The following is a 16,806-nucleotide window of genomic DNA, read 5'->3' on the forward strand; positions in this document are numbered from 1 at the left end:
AGTAAATAAAGCAAACTTGAATTTCATTCATTTTACAAGGAAGGCTCTGTCACCCTAGAGATTACAGACAGAGTAAAAGTCAAGTAGAAACTCCTCTGGTATCGATCAATGGCTAAATTCAAGTTTCCTCTCTGTAAAGCCTCTGCTTTGCCCCCTCCTTGCACACCCATGTCAGTGCTTGCAAGGAGCCAGCCACCCAAAATTCCCTACAGCCCCCCCGGACCCCGGCCTTCCACACCAACTGGCAGACACGTTGTGCTGACAAAGTCTCCTGTTATATTTGCAGAACAGGGCCCCTCGGTGCTGTCACGGAAAGAAGGCACAGCTTCACATCCAGACAAGGAAAGTGATTTTCTGGCATTTTGAGTAAAATTCAGTTATATTGCGCCCATGTGTGTTAGAAGGGCACGCAGCCTCCCTCTTCTGGCTAACACACAAAACTGCTGAAATTTGCATCATCTGTGAAAGAGAACCTGCTGGCAAAAGCACAAGCAGTGCAACAAGCTGATGTTTTACAATTTTGTTGATCAATGCATGTACATTTTATATAAAGTCTGACCTTTTCCTTCCTGTGGAAATGGGCCTTCGGAGATTTTTGAAAACAAGTAATTATTTATCTTTATTACAATAAAAACTTTACAGAGCTCAATACTGCAACCCAAACCGGACATTCTCTCCCACACCAGACTAAGCAGGTGTGAAACTCCCACTCAAAATTCATGTGAGGTAAACATCCAATGGAACTCCTTTGTGACAGACCCCAAAACTACCATGAAAACCCTCATAGTCCCTCCTTTATCCCAGAAATTCCCAAGATTTTTCTGTTGAAATCCCCAACTTCTTCAGGACTATTTTATGGAAAACCATAAACTATCTTGACTGTTCACTCAACTGCACAAGCATACAATCCCATTAGAAAACTTATGTATCAAACTCGGTCTGATATGGAATACAGTTAAAAAACCACATGTGAATGGCACTGCATTGTTTTTATTTTAAGTGTCTTTACACAATGAAAGATGTTGGAATGCAAGTTGTTATACATTTTACACAAAATACATTGACATCATTACTTGCTTGATTTGCCTTATAAAACTGTTTCTGAAGGTTTTCCACTTATTCCTACTTACAGCAACTTCTACAATGGGGTAGAAATCAAACAATTAACAAAATATAAACACCACAGAAAATTCAAAATGGACTTGTGGAATTTTAAAAATACACAAGCCTGATGAACAACACAAGTTTTTGTTGGCTTTTTTTTTTTTTTTTTTGTTAAATAACATGGAACAGTGAGACAGAGAAGTCGGACTTTGAGTGATTTTAATACCTGAAGAGATACATAAATATCACGCCTGTGGAGGCAAGATGAGCAAAACCCATTTTCCTACCGTTGTAATACATACTACTCCTGCCTCTGGAACAAGGACCTGCCTGCAGGATCCCATTTTGCAAGTTGAAGCTGGTGGCAGGAAGGGATCTTGAGCTGGCACAATATGGAGTCGAAAACTATCATGCCCATGCAAATTCATGACCATTACTTTTTTCTCTCTGCTGTCAATCAAGTGAAAACACTTTAGAAAATTAAGTAAGCACATCATGTAGAACTGAAACACACTAAAATGAATTTGAAAAAGGCCAATGTCTGAATGATTCATATATATGAACATCAGCAGCCTGGTTTGTTCACAAATAATTTTATTCCTTTAAATAGAAAAAAGAAGAATCTGTCTAGACTAAAAAAAGTTGGTTATAAAATAGCATAAAAGCATAGGAGCATGTGTCATTATACCGAGGCATATTTTCCTTCTACTAAAACAATTAACACAAGATCACAAAATTAAAGATCTGTATTTTGAAAGATGCATCCTGGTCTCAAAAGTAGCAGATGCTCTATCAGACAGACCGGATGCCACACAGAAAAAGTCTTGATGAAAAACAGCAAACAAGGGCTGAATCTGCATAAAAACTGGCTAAGCCAGGCAACTGAGTGTCTTAAAAATATGAAACAGACTGGAGAAGTTTAGGATCACAAGTCAAAAATTAACCCTAGATGTTTTATCTCCTAACATAACTTAGTCATAACGTAACAGTCACTGAATTTATTTTTAAATGGAGGCCATTGCTAGGACTACAGAGGAACAAACGTTACCACATTTTCAGAGAGGATCAGAGACAACACATTCAATAGCTGAATCCATATTTTACTTTACACATTGTAATTCTCTCCTCACTACATGTCAGTGCAAACCATCGTACCTATCCGTGTACTGTCACACACAGCAGCAGCAGCGTTCGCGACAGACTCGGAGTCTGTCTGCTCAGCCGTCTGTGGTTCTTCCTCCTCTAGTCTTTGTGTAGTTAGCAAAACTACTTGAATTTAGTTCCATACGTGTATTTGTGCCTCATGTCAAATTAAAAACACATACTTGGCATTTCTGAGAAAAGCAAAGATTAATCTTCACCTCAGAAGATTACTAGCTGGGAGGAATTTTAGCATAAAGAGTACGTTTCACTTGCATTTAACGCTATATTAACTGGAAGCTGTTGTACCAGTACAGGTCGGCTTTTAATTGCTATACAACAAACCTTCTCAAATCCAATCGTGACAGTAAGAAAGATATTATTTCAGCACTCGGTACATCACACTGTACAATATAAAGGAAAGGGTAACATCTTAAAAAAAAGATCAAACCAAAACAAAACCACAACCAGACTTCCTATTTTTCACTATTTCAAGTCAGGTGGATTTGCTACACTTGGGGGACTAGTCCCTAAAATTAAAGTGCTTTTCAGAGCATTGGCATCCAGAATCTTGAACATGAGAGACAACTACAAGTAAAATCTGTTGTCGCTATACATAACATATAGCAGCAGTACAGACATCAACACACGTACTCATTAAGTGTCTGATTTTTGATACCATCTTGAGCATCACACAATTTAACAGTGCATAGTACCCCCTACCTCCAGCGTACAATCAAATGCCTTAGATTCATTCAGTATTGTTGCAGGTGGTTCTGGACGCCTTGTCTGCATGATCTTCTGTTTGGGATTTTTTATTTCATCTTCCTCTTCTGTCTCACTTTCACAGACATGGACAACTACACTAGGAGTTGATTCTGTTCCTGCGTGAAGCTCATACTTTTCCCCTGAAGAGCAACAAATAAAAATCATTCTAAGAACATCCCCAAAGAAAAGCACTTTATCTCAGAAACTCCTTATCTGCAGTAATACAACCAAACATTCATTTATTCCCATCTCCTCTTTAATTTGCTCAACTTCCACACTTTATCAGATCTGTTAAATGCTTTAAAATAGTCCCTGTATCTGTTATACAGTAGTTCTAATACAATCAATCTTTTAATTGATATTTAAGGATTTACTGATTTTTAATTAATTTTTAATTGGTAATTAAAGGAGGGATGTAAAAAATTATTGTGAAACACTGAAGACATCAGAATACAACCAGCATACAAGTTTAAGTGACATCATTTATGCTGTATATTTATATGACATTTGTAAATTAAAAGCTACAAAAATATTTGAAAACATTAAGCCTCCCACTTCCCTGTTTTTCACAGACAGCAAACAGCATGCTTCCTAGGAAGGCTCATAAGTAAGTCTGACAATTAAACACAAAAAGTACATATTGGCATCCTTACTGAATAACAGACTGGAGCTGTCCACCTGCAAGAGACTGAGCCTTTCATTCCTCTTCTCGTTTGTTAATTGATACTGAGACTATGACAAAATTCAGTAATTGGATGTGATGGAGCTGGTACCACACAGGCCAGTTCTGTCCTATACTTTCAGTCAATTAATGGATTAAGTAAAAAAAGTGATGGATCATTTTATTCAAGTAAGAACCATCACATAAGAGAGACTCAGTTTCTTCTCACAGAAAGAAATACAAGTAAATTCCCTCAATGACTATTTTTGAAGTTAAATAACACAATAAAAGTAGGTACATATTACTACCTGGTCCCAACTTGGAGACAGCACAAAGCAAGTCATAATTTATCAGGGGAGTTGCATCTTCACTCTGTTTCCACCCAACTGGTGGAGATGCAGGTGGTGAGATCAGGAACTGTTTAACAGGTTGTGGAGGAAGGAGGTAGGACTTGTCACCTATTTCACTGGATACCTGTACCTCAAGACAAAAGCCAGGAAATACAGAACAAGGTGACAAATATAAATTCTCTTTTTATTTAGTCTACTGTGGTGGTGCAATTCTCACCCATCCACCCCTCCTCCCCGCCCTGCCCCCCCCCCCCCTCCTTTCTGGGCCACTTGGTGCTAAGTGTGATTCCACCCACCTCCCCCAGGCTATACACCAGCCTGGGGAGAGAAGGACTGCTAATGGCAGTGAAGATGCCCCTTTAAGGGGCCTGGCTCCTGCCCTCCCTATCGCTCGGAAATGGTTCTAACAGTCCATCATCTCCTACAAGCCTGGCACACCCGTGCCTGGAATGTGGTCAAATGAGAACAATAACAGAGTTGAACATTCATCAAGTTCTTGTGCAACTGCTGGAAGATACCAGGATACTTCATTGATTGAGCTGGGCCTGAGCGAAAAGTACCTGACTAAAGTCAATTATCTTGGACCCTCTAAACTGCACTGCGACCCCAAGTGAGACCCTTTGAGCTCTCCCGGATCGGGCCTGTGACCAGCATCTCCCCTGAGCTGGGACACCTCTCAGGTATCAAAAACCTCAAGGTGTCATCTGCTGTCAGAGCTGAGGGGAAAGCCAGGGCGAAGTCAACCTGCACGAGTTTTAAGTATCTCCTGTTGAGTAATGCCAAGGCATTGTGAGTACTCACTCTAAACCTGAGAGCAGGGAAATTTTACTTTGAGCTAGCTTCTCTTTCATCCACTCTTTCTCTGCTTCTTGGTGTGTGTGTGTACACACTTCATTCTACTGGATCCAAATACTTTTGTCACTGTGTGTGTTTGTACGTTTTATGTTTGTGTATGCACATGTATATATGTATTGATTTAAGACAGCATATAGTAAGTCAGTGTCAATCTTGTCATCTTAGAATCTGTAGACAAGTCACTATTTTAATGATACCATATTTTTCTGAATTATTTTGTACATCTTTAAACCACTGAATGATCAAGTCCTGTTACTAACTAATAAATCTTGATTTGCTGTTAAATCACTACCGTGTTAATACTTTCATCCACGGCATCTACTTCCCTGACAATGCATGCCCATTCTCTGCATTAGCAATGCTTCACTCAGCCTAGCATTAACAATTAGTACAGCTTTTGTCAGCTCCCTTGCTATGACACCTTGGAGAAATGTTGCAGTTACAAAATCGGCCTACGTAAGTGTTGACAATGTAGATATGACACACCCAAGCTGCTAATCCAAAAAGAAGAATATGCTTGTAAAGTGCCTATTATAAAGAGATCTTTGGACTCACTGATTTTGAGTACATTTCTGTTTATGTATGGGGGAAGGTGGTTTGCATCACTACACAGCAACTGTTCCATAACAATTACTACTCTCTGAGCTCAAGCTGAAAAGCTAAACTGACCCCCCTAAAGCATGAATTTCCCAATGAGTGAGAGGAATACACCTCAGTGTAGAGGAATGAGGTTGAAGATAACTTCAGATACTTATCACAAATGAAACTTGTAGGCAAACGTGGAATAAAGAAGAAACAGGGAGGCATGTACAACATCTCACTGCTCCATCATACCTGTGCAAAGTACAGCTTCAGCTTTTTTCCGCTGAAGTCTGTTTCATGCAGTTCTATCCGTGCTCTTGCTGCTGCCTCTGGATTGCTGAAGTTTATCCTTACTCTTCTGAAGCTTTTAAACAGCTGGAATGTAACTTGATTATCGTAGACTGTGAAAAGTGCTTCAAATCTTTCCTAGAGATGAAGTACAAACACAAAATGAACACTTTCACTGAATGAAAACTCATTCCCCTTTCACTTTCCTCTCTCAAATCCCATTCATTTCCTTAATGGTCTAAACCTGCACACTCCATACTTCCGTCAGTTATTCCAACTTGCCAATCTGTATTCAGTGTAGCACGGCTTTGTCTCACCATTTAAATCTGAATTCCACAGCACATTGAAGTGAACAAGCCTCTAAAACTCTTAATACATAAACTGCCACCTAGTGACAGTTACTCATAAGTGCAGATGTCAAGAAAAATAGTGCTTGCACATGACTTTCACCCAAGCATCTCCAAAAATACTTTGCAAATCAGTTAATTTTTATATTAGATAAAGTACTGAGTGCTTAAGGAAAATGTCAACATTCTCAGCATGAATGAATGACTTAGGAAGAGACAAAAATCTATTATTATTAAACAACAAAACAACACCTGTACACAGAAAATAAAAAATTGAAAAAAAATCATGTTTTTTTGAATATGGAATCTTATCCTCAAGTTCTTTAATAAATAACTGCATTATGGAATTCAACTGGTTTAATTTACCACTTCTCTGATCTACAGAAGACCTAATTTGCAGATATTTCTTTCTTTTTTCCCTAGTGTAAATGCACTTGGAAATGTCTTAGTGTAAATTTCCATTCATTGTTAAAAGTCAGATTAAAATCAGCAGATGAGAAGTATGCAAGCAATCTCTTTTCAATATTATTCACTATGTTCTGATAATATTCAGTTATTCAGAGAGATCCTACATAAGCAAATAAGCGGAAGAGGAATATTTTTTCATTAAGAACTCTTTTCAGGGACAACAGTTAATTTGCCTGATTCTAATAGACACTGATCTCTTTACAAAAATCCTGTTGATGCCTTCATTCCGCTAAAAATAATTATAGGATGAGGGCCTTTCATTTTAAGTAGGACTGAAGAAATTCTTCAGATGATGCCCATGTTAGTTTTAACAAAAATACAATTTTCTTGCACAATTCTCTCCAATTTTTACAATGTCAGGGTCTTGATTAAATCAGAAAACCTGCTCCTTCTGCACACTGCACAAATTTTGTACTTGACAAACACAAAACTGCAATCTAGTGGATCAACCCTGCAACTGAAAATTATGAAGACAGTGTTCCAATTGTGACAGTACCCTCAAAAACGTGAGTATTTAAGAAACAATATGTACTTTTAGTCTGAGTTTTTCACCTTTTGCTGTGAACTAAACACGAAAAAAACATATAGATGCTATATAAAAGATAAAATTATTAAAAGATGTATGCCAAGTTAGACATATTAGTTTTTCTGTAAATATACCATGTTTTTAACCTACAACACTTGAAACAGAAACTGATGGCATTAGATTCAACAATTCAACATGAACTGTTAAGGTTTAAGTGTTGCTTTAACAAATCAACAGTAAAAACAGACATGTATCTAGAAAATGTCAAAAAAATGGATGAAAATCAGAGCAGAACATCTCATAAGCATACAGATATTTCAAATCAGTAGCGTCTTTTTAGCTTTTCCTGTTCACCTGAATATTAATCATCACTCACTCCATATAAAGTTTCACAAATAAAAACGCAGAGCATAAAATACTTGTACCTACATACAGAACTAGGAAGTCTATTTTTTTACAGTTGTGACCACTACAAAAATCAGGGAAGAGGAAGACTAATTTTGAGGGTATGATTGGACGTGCTGCTAGCTTTGCTAGCGTTACCCACATGAACTGAAAGAACACTGGGTAGAAAAAACAGAATTGCCACCAAAAAAACCACCCACATCCCAACACCACCACAAATTTTTACATTGCTTTCTTTCCATGTACAGACAGCACAATTTCCATTTGTTTCATGAACTGTTTGCTGTGCATTCAGCCTTTAAAAGATGTAGGCAGAACATGTGTCCAGAGGCTAAGCTGAATTTCATAACACAGATAAAATCCATATAATACATCAAAGCACCAGGAAAAAGTCTGAATAGTAACTTCAATTTATAGATACAATGTATAATTCTGACCTATTCTAAACTAATGTCTTGGCTAGGACAATCAGCTTAGATAAGCTTGCTTACAGGAAAATCAGTACACTTTACAAGCTATTTTTGAAATTAAAAAATGAAAAATTTTAAATTTACAAGTGGTTTAATGTATCAACTGATTATCCCACTATCATTAGAGAAAAGGCTAGCATATCTCCCTTGACATACCTTGTATGCATGGATGTACTGTGGGAACACTCTTCCATGGAAAAAAGCAAATGTGCATTAAAATGACAAATCATATGTAGACATGTGCAAAACAATTTAGCAAGGCAATATTCCCAGTGCACTCTTTCTAAATCAAATGTACAATGAGTTATGTGGCACTGCTGTTCCTGTAGCATCCGAGTTAAATTTGTCCAGTGCATTATTTAATGTTCTATTGATCAACTGATGCTTTACTACCTTCTTCCAAAGGCAGTAACCACTGAAACAATCGGAGTGCTCCCTGCGCTTACAAAACTCTTTTGAACTAGAAGCTGATCTAGTGGAAACAGTAACGATTTAAATTAGTCATCAGCGAGTTAAAAAATTTATCTAGAAAGGAAGATGTCATCTTGCATTTTTTAATTAGATGACCTGTGATTTACATACTCATATGCATTGCCTGTTTTGTTTTCCAGTAAAAACAGCATTAATATACAAGGCCAGAAATTAACTCTTCCACCGAGGCTAGCAACAACTCATGCTCTTTGAAGAGATGCCTTTAACACCAGGCATATAAATAATGTCTAGTGAACTGTATCTCATTCTCTCTATAAATCACAGACAAGAAAAAATAATGCCTTGCATCTGAAAATAAGCCACTACAGACTGAACAGCCTTTCCTGGCACCTGTCTTTTGCACCCATAGGTATACGATTACAAGAACTGAGAAGAACAGCTCTCATCATGTAATGTTGTCCCCCCTGCCCAAAAGAGGATCTGTAAGCTGCTCTACATATTGTTTATGAGACACCATGTGCATGTTTCAAGGAATCACCGCTCCTTTTATTCTGCATGTACTATGTCCAACTGCCAGCAGCACTGGCTTAGGAATTCAGCTCACAGCAAGTACTTGAAAGACTGACTGAAATAAGTACACAATTTAGCAACTCTGAGGCACAGAGCAGCATTTCCTATGACATCACACCTTTCCCTCAGACATGGAACACTTTTCAGCAAAACTGTAGGTTTTGTAAGTACTTCTGTAAACTGAAACTGCAAAAGAAGCTGCAGACCAAAGCTTTCATATCAGCCTTTCCTATTTTCCCTCACTCATGTAGTATACATAATAATAAAACGTTTACATCTGCCCTTGAATTTGGCAGCTTGGATAAAGAGAGAAAAAAATATGCCCCTCTCTACATTACCTTTTCTTCCTGTACCTCAAACACAGCTTCATGAACACTGCAAGCAAAGAGTGAGGTAGGCAAGTCACTTAAATCCATCATCTCTTCCAAATCATCTTCATTTTCTCCAAAAATCATCTGTTCTTCCTCTTCTTGGTCACTGCTGTAGAGGTCTGACTGGCTGTCACTCCAGGACTTCATAGTATCTCTGAGCATCATTCACGCAAAGCAACTCTCCTCTGTGTTCCAGTTTCTAGTAGGGGTCTGCCATTCCAAAAAACAAAACCAGAACAGAATGTTAAGATACCAGATATTCTTGCTTTGACTGTTCTTTAAGGCAAACAATCTTACAAAGAATAGAAATCAACATGAAAGTTGTTTTCTCATCCACAAAACAGAAGTACTGTATCTCATTTCTGTAAATGGGATAAACTCTGCTGTTCAATCTATGAGAAGGAAGATGAAGTCACTCACTCAAGTAAATGAAATTTCTCCTCCCTTTACTCTGACATAAATCAAGAACTACAATATTTTTCTAGAAGCTTTTCATGTCACACTTTTCAGTTAATAGCAATTTCTTATTTAATAACTTAAATGCACTTCCCAAGTAATCGTAGTCTTCTGGTATTTGAAGAAATATTTCATCAATGGGAACGTATGTATACAGCAAAGTTAAATCATCTGTCCAAAACCTCCCCAAGTCAGTGGCTGATATGGGAACAAAACATAAGATTTCCTAATGTACAGAGATTTCCTTCTCCCCTAAGCATGGGAGAATGCCTTTCCCATAGGTAAGGGAATACTTATTGTCTTGAGTAAAAACATTGAGAAAAAAAAAAAAAACAAATGCAAAGAAGCAAGAGACTAGAAGACTTCAGGTAAACAGTTTTTTACACAATAAAAAGATATTTTAATGAAGCATACCTTTTGCCACCTATCACTGCAAAAGTCACGACAAGGTTATCATGCTACTGTATGTTCTAATGTAAATGACAGAAAACATGTAATTGTACTATACCTAGATTTGGAGGGGGTGTTAATTTGTGATGTAGCATTAATAAAAAGGTGAGTAAATATAATCTGTTTCACTGGCAATTATCTCATTTGAGTATTTGCTTAACTAGCTTATTCTTCCGAAGCAGTCACTGAGAGAAATTCTATCAATTGAAACCTATATGCATTAAAAAAAATCCATAATAAATCCATGCTCACTCATGGGAAAGGATTTAAGACAAGTTTTCTAATTAACATCACCCAAACACTCTCAACACTTTGGGCTTAGGGAGAAACAGCACGTGAAAATAATAATAAAAAAAAAAACCTATTTTGAATATTTATAAACTACTTAGACACACACACACAAGGTGTGACACTAACTTAAATGAGTTACATCAATGTAACCTCAGTGTGGACACATAAAAAGCTGTCTGAAGCAATGTGTGCACACACACACACAACTGCACCCGCTCACTGTCACGCCTTTAGTCAAACCATTATAAAGTCACACACAGACCTGGCTAAATTTTCCCAGGTCAAGTTTCAAAATTTTCACAGGAAACACTCCTCTTCAGAAAGAAGAACGTAAGTGCAAGAAAACATGGAGCTGGTGGAAACTGATTTTTTTATGCTTGCTGATTCATGCAAAAAGGAAAGAGAAAAGGAAAAGAAAATACGCCAACACAGTAAAAACAAAAGCCACCATCTGGCTTGGCAGCACAGACTCTCAGAGAGTTCTGGGCTAATCAATCCAACATGCAACAGGACACAGACACCTACAATCAAGCCAAGCTATGTGCAGACAGACTGGAGCGCAACGTGCTAGCCTTATCCTGGTTTTGGTCCTACCTCCCCAAGCATCCCCTCAGAGAGGAGAGTACAGATCACAATAAGAAACATCTAACTCAAAGGACTGCTCCAAAACCCTGGTTTTGACAAATGAAAGAATGAGAAGACTTGCAAAGAAGGCAAGAAAGCAAAACTGGCACAGAAAAAGGAGAGTTTGGGAATGCTGGCACATAAATTCAAAGACTTAAATTACCAGTGAATAAGACAGGAAAGTAAGGTAACATACAGATCAACATAAAATTTGGTCAAGTTGGCCACGCTACAAAGAACTTTGAAAAGTTCAGGCTGTCTGAGCCTCATACACTACAAAATGAAGTCAAAGCAGCAGATCGAAGGGAGGAAAAAGCATCAAGAAAATAAGATTAACAGAATACATAATTACTGTGACTTACACTGTGCCTGCAGTAGTACTCCTCTCTTCATTCTGTTAGTACTGTGGAATCAGACATCACAATTAAAATGAGAGAGAATTTAACCCACAGTTTATCAACTGCATCCATTACTCCTCCTTTAAAGTTGTTATCACCTACTATGTCATTTAAGGAGCTGCAATATGCAGATTACTAACAGGAAACACTGCAGTGACCACATAGACGTTCCTCTGTTTGGTATTTTAGCACAGAGCAACAGCACCTCGGAAAAAAATGAGCAAAGAGATGGACAAAATGAAGGCAGACCTGGGGTTTTATTCATACAAATAAGACACCCAAACTCTGCATTTCTGGCTAATATTTTGTACAATGAGACTTTGTATAGGCTCCCGGAATAGACACCATCTTTTACACACCAATGAGACAAGTATGCAAATATCAGTTTGAAAATAAAAACTGATACTATTAAAAAGAGCAATACAAGACACTTTCCAAAACACCAACTTAAAGACATAAAGAATGCATTGTGGGGAAAAAAAATTCTGTTTTTTCCTTCTTTTGCCAAATTTCGTTAAAGTAATTCAGAGAATTAAAATTAAGTTCAAAGTTCCAGCATGAGGAGGTTCTGAAGATCTGAAACTGTTATTTTGTATTTTGAAAAAAAGACATTCATGTTACTTCAATTTCTGTTTGGTATAAGAAAACAGGGCAATTTTATAAGTGAAAAGGAAACAGCATACAAAAGATGGAGCAGTAAAAGGCAGGAATGACAGCCAGGAAAACAAGACAATGAAGGAAAGGTCTTTGCCAAACAACTTAGGAACTGGAGAGGGATCAATAACAAACAACTGAAATGTTTGCAAACAATGCCAGGAGCTCAGATATCACAGAAATACCACATACACTGTAAGAGAGGATGGGAAGAAAAAAAAAAGGAAAAAAAAAAAGCCAACACAAAAGCCACAAGATCTAGCTTCTTTTATAATTTAATTTACATAACATTAAATGACTCAAGTAACCTATCAAGTAGACAAAGTGCTGGCTGCAAGGTCACTATGATTTTCACCATGCATGAACTGGTCAACAGATGTAAGCTAAACTGTCTAGTTACCATCTTAACATTAAAGAAATTAAGCTTGCAGTTCCTACACCTTTAGTCATCTGTCCCCCAATTCATTTTGTCCCGTTCCATCTGAAACAAGCAATCAACAACTACCACTGTCTACCTGTGCATTCCCACCTACAAAACACACACAGATTAAAGCAAACCACCAAGGCAGGATTGCTCAGAAACACAGCTGAGATGACAGCCCTGATGATCCTGTACTGTAGGCCTGTCTTCTCTTTACCACAAGAGACCTCTGTAAAGCTTTTACAGTGTAAATATCCTTGATATGAGGAAAATACTGCTTTTTGCTCCACAGCAATTTGTGGTATTATGAAACACACCCAATCCTGCATAGGCATGCATTATTGCACAGAAGAGATGCTCTTCAGATCTGTGAAGAAGTTTAAGAATCTTAATGAAAACACACAAACCTGTCTAGGCACACTGTATCCAGCTTTGCACACAGCAAACAGCCTCACTGGCTTCAAGTTTCATTATATATGAATTTATCATGTTGTAACATTTAAATACAGCAACAAAATGTTTTACTGGATGATATTTTCTGTTCTGTAAAAAGGCAGCGGGTCTCAAATGACGTGCGTAAACGATACTGGAAAGCTGGAGCAGTTTAAACATCCCTATTGCAATGAAGTAGATTTGTTTTCCTCAACCAGCAACAAAAATTAAGTTACCAAAAATCATCTTGTCCCCTTAGAAAACAAGAGTAGAAATTTGTACACTATTAAGCTGCAGAAGACAATGCAGTTATTCCTTTGAATTCCTGCAAACAGTCTGCAGGGGAAATTATTTATTAGAAGCAATCTTAGTCAAAGTTAAGGAAACATTTCAGCAACAAGATCAACAGTTCTGTATAATTTACAGTATGGTATTCCTTGCTAGTATAAAAACAAAATCTGAAAAGCTTCTGCAGAGAGCACTGAACTAGCAAAGCTACTTCAATTATGTTTTGATTTTTTAAAAAATAAGAACGCATCACAGTTCTTATTTTTTAAAATCATAATCCTACATGATTGATTCTATTTTTTTCACCGATTACTTTTTTCCTGACTTCACCCAAATCAGTATCAAAACACCATGGATACTGAGCAATGCAAGAATACGTAATAGCTTCCCTGAAATAAGACAGGTAAGACTGAGGTATAAATGTTAATTAAGAAGTAGTTAGAAACAGTACTGTACAGACTAGGTAGAACTATTTCATTGTGCAATTATCAAAAAGCAACAAAGCCAGAAAAATAAATATTCCAAGCTTGACAGGTACACGCATGTGATTATCAATACAAGAGCCAAACTGCCCTGCTTCAGTTTCCCCTATGCAAAAAGGGCATTACTTCACTTACATCCTTGGAAAGTTGAGAAGTACCTATTTATAAGGTAGTCTGGTATGAATGGAAATACACAAATGCTAGCTATTTATTACAGTCAGCTAATTCTTACAGTAATAATAACTGCAATAAACAATTCAAAATTATAAGCAAATTCATTGTGTAGACAACTGACATTACTCACTAGCAAACTACTTGATTACTCACTCCCTGATAGATTTTAGATTAAATGGCTGTAACACAGCAGGACTAAAAGGATCCCAAGAACTAAAGCCACTTGAATAAGACCTTTTACCAAATCCTTTATTCTTCTGAGAATGAATACCTGCTTATCATTTAAGTACCAGGTGACAGGTACATCTGAAACACTTAAAAGCAAACTCTTTAACTTCATAAAAAGCTTAAGGTCTTGTGAAATTTAAACAAATGTAGAAATGCATCTTTTGACATTGAGAGCTTTAGTTCCTCATCAGAGCATCAGTACAGACAGCACTGGTATTTTTTTACCTTTGCATCGTTTGGACTGCTGAAATACAAGCAGCTCGCGTTATCACATCCTATCGCTCCAGGGAGCTGTAACAGGATCGCTTCCCGAAAAACCCGAACACAAGGACTAAAAACGGCATGGCAATTTCCACATAAACAATCAAATCTGCTCTGAGGAGTTTATAAACTCGGGCTCAAACCTGCAAACCCGCAGAAGGCTGCAAACCCTGCTCTACTCAGGGGAGCCGCTCCGGGCAAGTTAACGGGGCTGAGAGATCAACACCCGGAGTTAACTGGGTATGTGATGAACAGCAGGGTGGAAGCAGGACATCTCTCTGGGATAATAATTAAAAAATAAAATAAAAGCAAACCCAAAACAACCCAAAGCCCCTAACGAGCAAGCGGCAAAGCAGAAAACAACTTCGCCGCCCGGCAGCCGCGGAGGGCGCGGGCAGCGGCGGCACAGCGGGACGAGCGGGCTCGGCCAGGCCTCACCGCGCCCTCACGGACCCGCCCGGGAGGCGGCGGGCGGTGCTCGGCGCTGCCCAACGAGCCGCCACCGGGCCGGGCCGGGCCGGGCCGGGCCGCCTCACCTCAGGACGGGACTCCCGGCGAAGGGACGGCTCAGGGGACGGTGGAAGCAACAGCTTGCCGGCGGCGGAGGCGCTCACCGAATCCTCCTGTGCGGGGACGCCCTCGGCAGCGGCGGAGATAGGGGCACCGCGCCGGGAGCGCGCACTCCCCGCCGGTCGCCGTGCGGAGCGAGCGGCTGCGGAAGCGGGAGCGAGAGCGGCGGGAACGCGCCTGCGCGCGCGCCCTCGCGCCTCCGCAGCGCCTGAGGGAGCTGCGGGGAGGGGGGTCGGTGACCCGGATGGAAGGGGGGGGGGGAGTGTGTGAGTGTGACTCTGCGCATGCGCCGGGTCCGTCCCCGCGCTGAGGGGTAGTGGCGGGACGGCCATCTCGTTGCACGTGAGGGGCTGCCCTCCATCCCGCTGCTCCGCGGTGGGTTTCAGGCGTAATTCCACCCCCCCCGCCCCACACACACCCCATGGAATCCGGGCGGGGTGGGGTGGTCCACAGCAAAGGGCACGAAGCGCTTTTGGGGAAGCGAAGGGTGTTCTACAGGTATCCATCCTTGAGGAGGCGACGGGCTTCCACCGTCTGCTTGGCCTCGAGGAAAGGCTTTGCAGGGTTCCCCGTGGGAATGGATGAGCTGAGGGAGATGAGAATTGACTCAAAAGCTGCAAATTGCTCCAGGCACTGCCTCTGGAGATGCAGTCAGCAGCTGAGTTGCTGGCAAAAGGGAGCATGGAGGGCAAGAGGCTTCTTCCATGTTTTTAATTAACAGCCTTTGAGTGCTGTTGGAGACCTGGCAGCAGAGCGCCTCGGGGTGTCCCAGCAGGACGTTTGGGTGACCTTGAAGGCTAAAGCCAGAGAAGACGACGTGGGACTGAGCGGGAGCACAGCACCTGTGCTGCCGTGCTTTGTGCTTGGCAGATTGCTGCTGCGAAAGGCCCACGTACGCTCCTCCATGGCGGCCGAAGTTAATCGGTTTTACTTGCAGTTGGCCTCAGCTGGCGGACGCGCTCGGGCGGTTGCCAGATGGGAACAGGGACAGTTTGTGTCCCTCATCTCTCAGAGTAAATCATAGCTTAATCCAGCTATGAGATGATGTGAGACGGTGGTCAGTGATAAATGAATGCTTGTGTGTGTTTGCATCTAAAGAAAGCACAAACATCATTCTTTCGATTGTGTTAGGTTTTGCACAAAAAGCATGCAAAACTATTACATCTCACTGACAAAATATTTACTTCAGCAGCTTTGTCCTCACTTGGAAAGCCAGAAGACATGATTTTTGACATAAATCGTAAAATTTCTGTGGTTGAAATGCTTTCTCCTAAAGTTTAGGCACAGAAAAAAGGTAGAAATTAATTCTAAGTTGGTCATCCTTACCAGGCTTGTAATTTGTTTGTCTACAGCACAACCCTTTTCCTTGTAAGAAAATGGCATAGCAGAATTCACTTTTAGAAAGGTAAGATCAGTCTTACCTGTCCAGATAAGGGATTCTGCAATTTAGATGCAGTGCAAATTTATGCAGTAATTGGCCAGTCTCAATTACCTTAGCCTTTCCTTGCTGCAATCGCATGCTTTATTAATTCAATACCATGTTCTTCCTCCCTAGCCAGCAATATATTCTGCTTTAATACCACAAACACCCAACATTTGTGTCCATTTCAGGAACATTTTAAATACTCTGTCTTTTGTAATAACACCTCTTCCGTAGCATACATTTTTGTAATGCTCCCAACGTCTGGCTCAATTCCCACCACTTTATATTAGCACTTAACACAGTTGTCTCTGATAACA

The 16,806-nt window shown here is 39.7% G+C and overlaps 1 protein-coding gene across 6 annotated transcripts; it reads right to left on the bottom strand.

Annotated features, from left to right (window-relative positions):
* Positions 1 to 970: 970 nt before the first annotated feature.
* RCAN3 (RCAN family member 3) lies at positions 971 to 15,284 on the bottom strand. 6 transcript variants are annotated; one of them, XM_042793901.1, is made up of 6 exons: positions 15,111 to 15,284; positions 11,521 to 11,561; positions 9,305 to 9,547; positions 5,713 to 5,886; positions 3,982 to 4,153; positions 971 to 3,152 (listed from the first exon to the last, which is right to left on the bottom strand). In XM_042793901.1, the coding sequence occupies exons 3-6, from the start codon at positions 9,500 to 9,502 to the stop codon at positions 2,944 to 2,946; spliced, it is 753 nt and encodes a 250-aa protein (XP_042649835.1). In that variant the 5' UTR covers positions 9,503 to 9,547; positions 11,521 to 11,561; positions 15,111 to 15,284; the 3' UTR covers positions 971 to 2,943. The 6 variants fall into 6 exon arrangements, with proteins under 6 accessions (XP_042649835.1, XP_042649833.1, XP_042649838.1 ...); XM_042793899.1 differs by having other exon boundaries at positions 15,033 to 15,283; XM_042793904.1 differs by having other exon boundaries at positions 3,982 to 4,147; positions 15,033 to 15,282.
* Between the last annotated feature and the right edge of the window lie 1,522 nt (positions 15,285 to 16,806).

Source organism: Tyto alba, unplaced genomic scaffold (genome assembly GCF_018691265.1).
Source record: "Tyto alba isolate M040663 unplaced genomic scaffold, T.alba_DEE_v4.0 Super-Scaffold_20, whole genome shotgun sequence".
In the NCBI taxonomy this organism is placed as follows: Eukaryota; Metazoa; Chordata; class Aves; order Strigiformes; family Tytonidae; genus Tyto; species Tyto alba.

Bases quoted from the DNA above. Each gene is read 5' to 3' on its own strand.
- RCAN3 (XM_042793902.1), bottom strand. From the start codon at position 9,502: ATGATGCTCAGAGATACTATGAAGTCCTGGAGTGACAGCCAGTCAGAC. The intron at 4,154-5,712 runs GTATGATGGAGC...TTTTGTCTTGAG, and splicing joins TGAAGCTGTACTTTGCACAG to GTACAGGTATCCAGTGAAAT. The intron at 3,153-3,981 runs GTAGTAATATGT...GTTGCTCTTCAG, and splicing joins TGTCTCCAAGTTGGGACCAG to GGGAAAAGTATGAGCTTCAC.